Source organism: Triticum dicoccoides, chromosome 3B, assembly GCF_002162155.2.
Source record: "Triticum dicoccoides isolate Atlit2015 ecotype Zavitan chromosome 3B, WEW_v2.0, whole genome shotgun sequence".
Taxonomy (NCBI): Eukaryota; Viridiplantae; Streptophyta; class Magnoliopsida; order Poales; family Poaceae; genus Triticum; species Triticum dicoccoides.
Window position 1 is genome coordinate 803072434 of NC_041385.1, and position 1255 is coordinate 803073688.

General features: G+C 53.1%; 1 protein-coding gene across 1 annotated transcript; it reads left to right on the forward strand.

Moving 5' to 3' along the window:
* The first annotated feature begins 331 nt into the window (after positions 1–331).
* Positions 332–1030, forward strand: LOC119278598 (glucan endo-1,3-beta-glucosidase GI-like). Its single transcript, XM_037559927.1, has one exon. The coding sequence runs from the start codon at positions 396–398 to the stop codon at positions 960–962; it is 567 nt and encodes a 188-aa protein (XP_037415824.1). The 5' UTR covers positions 332–395; the 3' UTR covers positions 963–1030.
* The last annotated feature ends 225 nt before the right edge of the window (positions 1031–1255 follow it).

Sequence of the window (1255 nt, forward strand, 5' to 3'; positions counted from 1 at the left end):
TAAATAATGGCCATTGATGTATGTACATACCTAAAGAGTTGTCGACCAAAAGTCCAACAAGTTTCCAATTTTGTGTGGTATAAACTACATAAATGAAAATCTGGCACCATAGCAGCCTCTATCATGGACTCATCGTTAGGGATCATGGAATGCTAAGGCTAGGATGACACCTAATTAACTAGGAAGATGGGGAGCCCCTATCATCATCGACGATAAGATGACGGAATAAGGAACCGTCTAATAATGCAAACATATCACATGCATGCATCTCTTGTCTCTCCCTGTATAAATAATTCCGCGTTTCTTATCGCAGCAAAGAGAGCAAAGCATCAAGTCATCAACCAGAAATTTAAGCTCGATTGTTGGTTTCTTCTCGTTTGACACCGCAGCTAGCCATGACGATCGGCGTCTGCTACGGCGTGGTGGCCAACAACCTCCCGCCGGCGAACGACGTGGTGCAGCTCTACAAGTCTAAGGGCCTCACCGGCATGCGCATCTACTTCACCGACGCCAAGGCCCTCTCTGCGCTCCGCGGCTCCGGCATCGCCCTCATCCTCCACGTCGGCGGCACCGACGTGCTGGCCAACCTCGCCGCCAACGCCTCCAACGCGGCGAACTGGGTCTGGGACAATGTGCGGCCCTACTACCCGGCGGTCAACATCAAGGACATCACCGCCGGCAACGAGGTCCTGGGCAGCGACACGTGGAACATCGTCCCGGCCATGCGGAACCTCAACTCGGCCCTTGCCGGCGTAGGCCTCGGCGCCATCAAGGTGTCCACCCCGATCCGGTTTGACGCGGTGACCAACACCTTCCCGCCCTCCAACGGCGTGTTCGCGCAGGCCTACATGACAGACGTGGCCCGGCTCCTCGCGAGCACCGTTGCGCCGCTGCTGGCCATTAACCTCCTAGACAACCGCTTGGTCTGGGTTGCACAACCGCTTGTCCCAGCTGGACATTAACCTCCCGGACGAGGCGGTCATTGACAGAATCCTTCAGTCTTTCCCACCTAGCTACAAGAGCTTTGTGATGAACTACAATATGCAGGGGATGGTGAAAACTATTCCTGAAGTATTTTCAATGCTGAAATCAGCGGAGGTGGAAATCAAAAAGGAACATCAAGTGTTGATGGTCAATAAAACCACTAGTTTCAAGAAAGGCAAGGGTAAAAAGAACTTTAAGAATAACGGCAAGGGAGTTGCCGCGCGCGGTAAGCCAGTTGCCGGGAAGAAGCCAAAGCATGGACCCAAACCTG

Coding starts and splice junctions, on each gene's coding strand:
- LOC119278598 (XM_037559927.1), top strand. CDS start 396: ATGACGATCGGCGTCTGCTACGGCGTGGTGGCCAACAACCTCCCGCCG.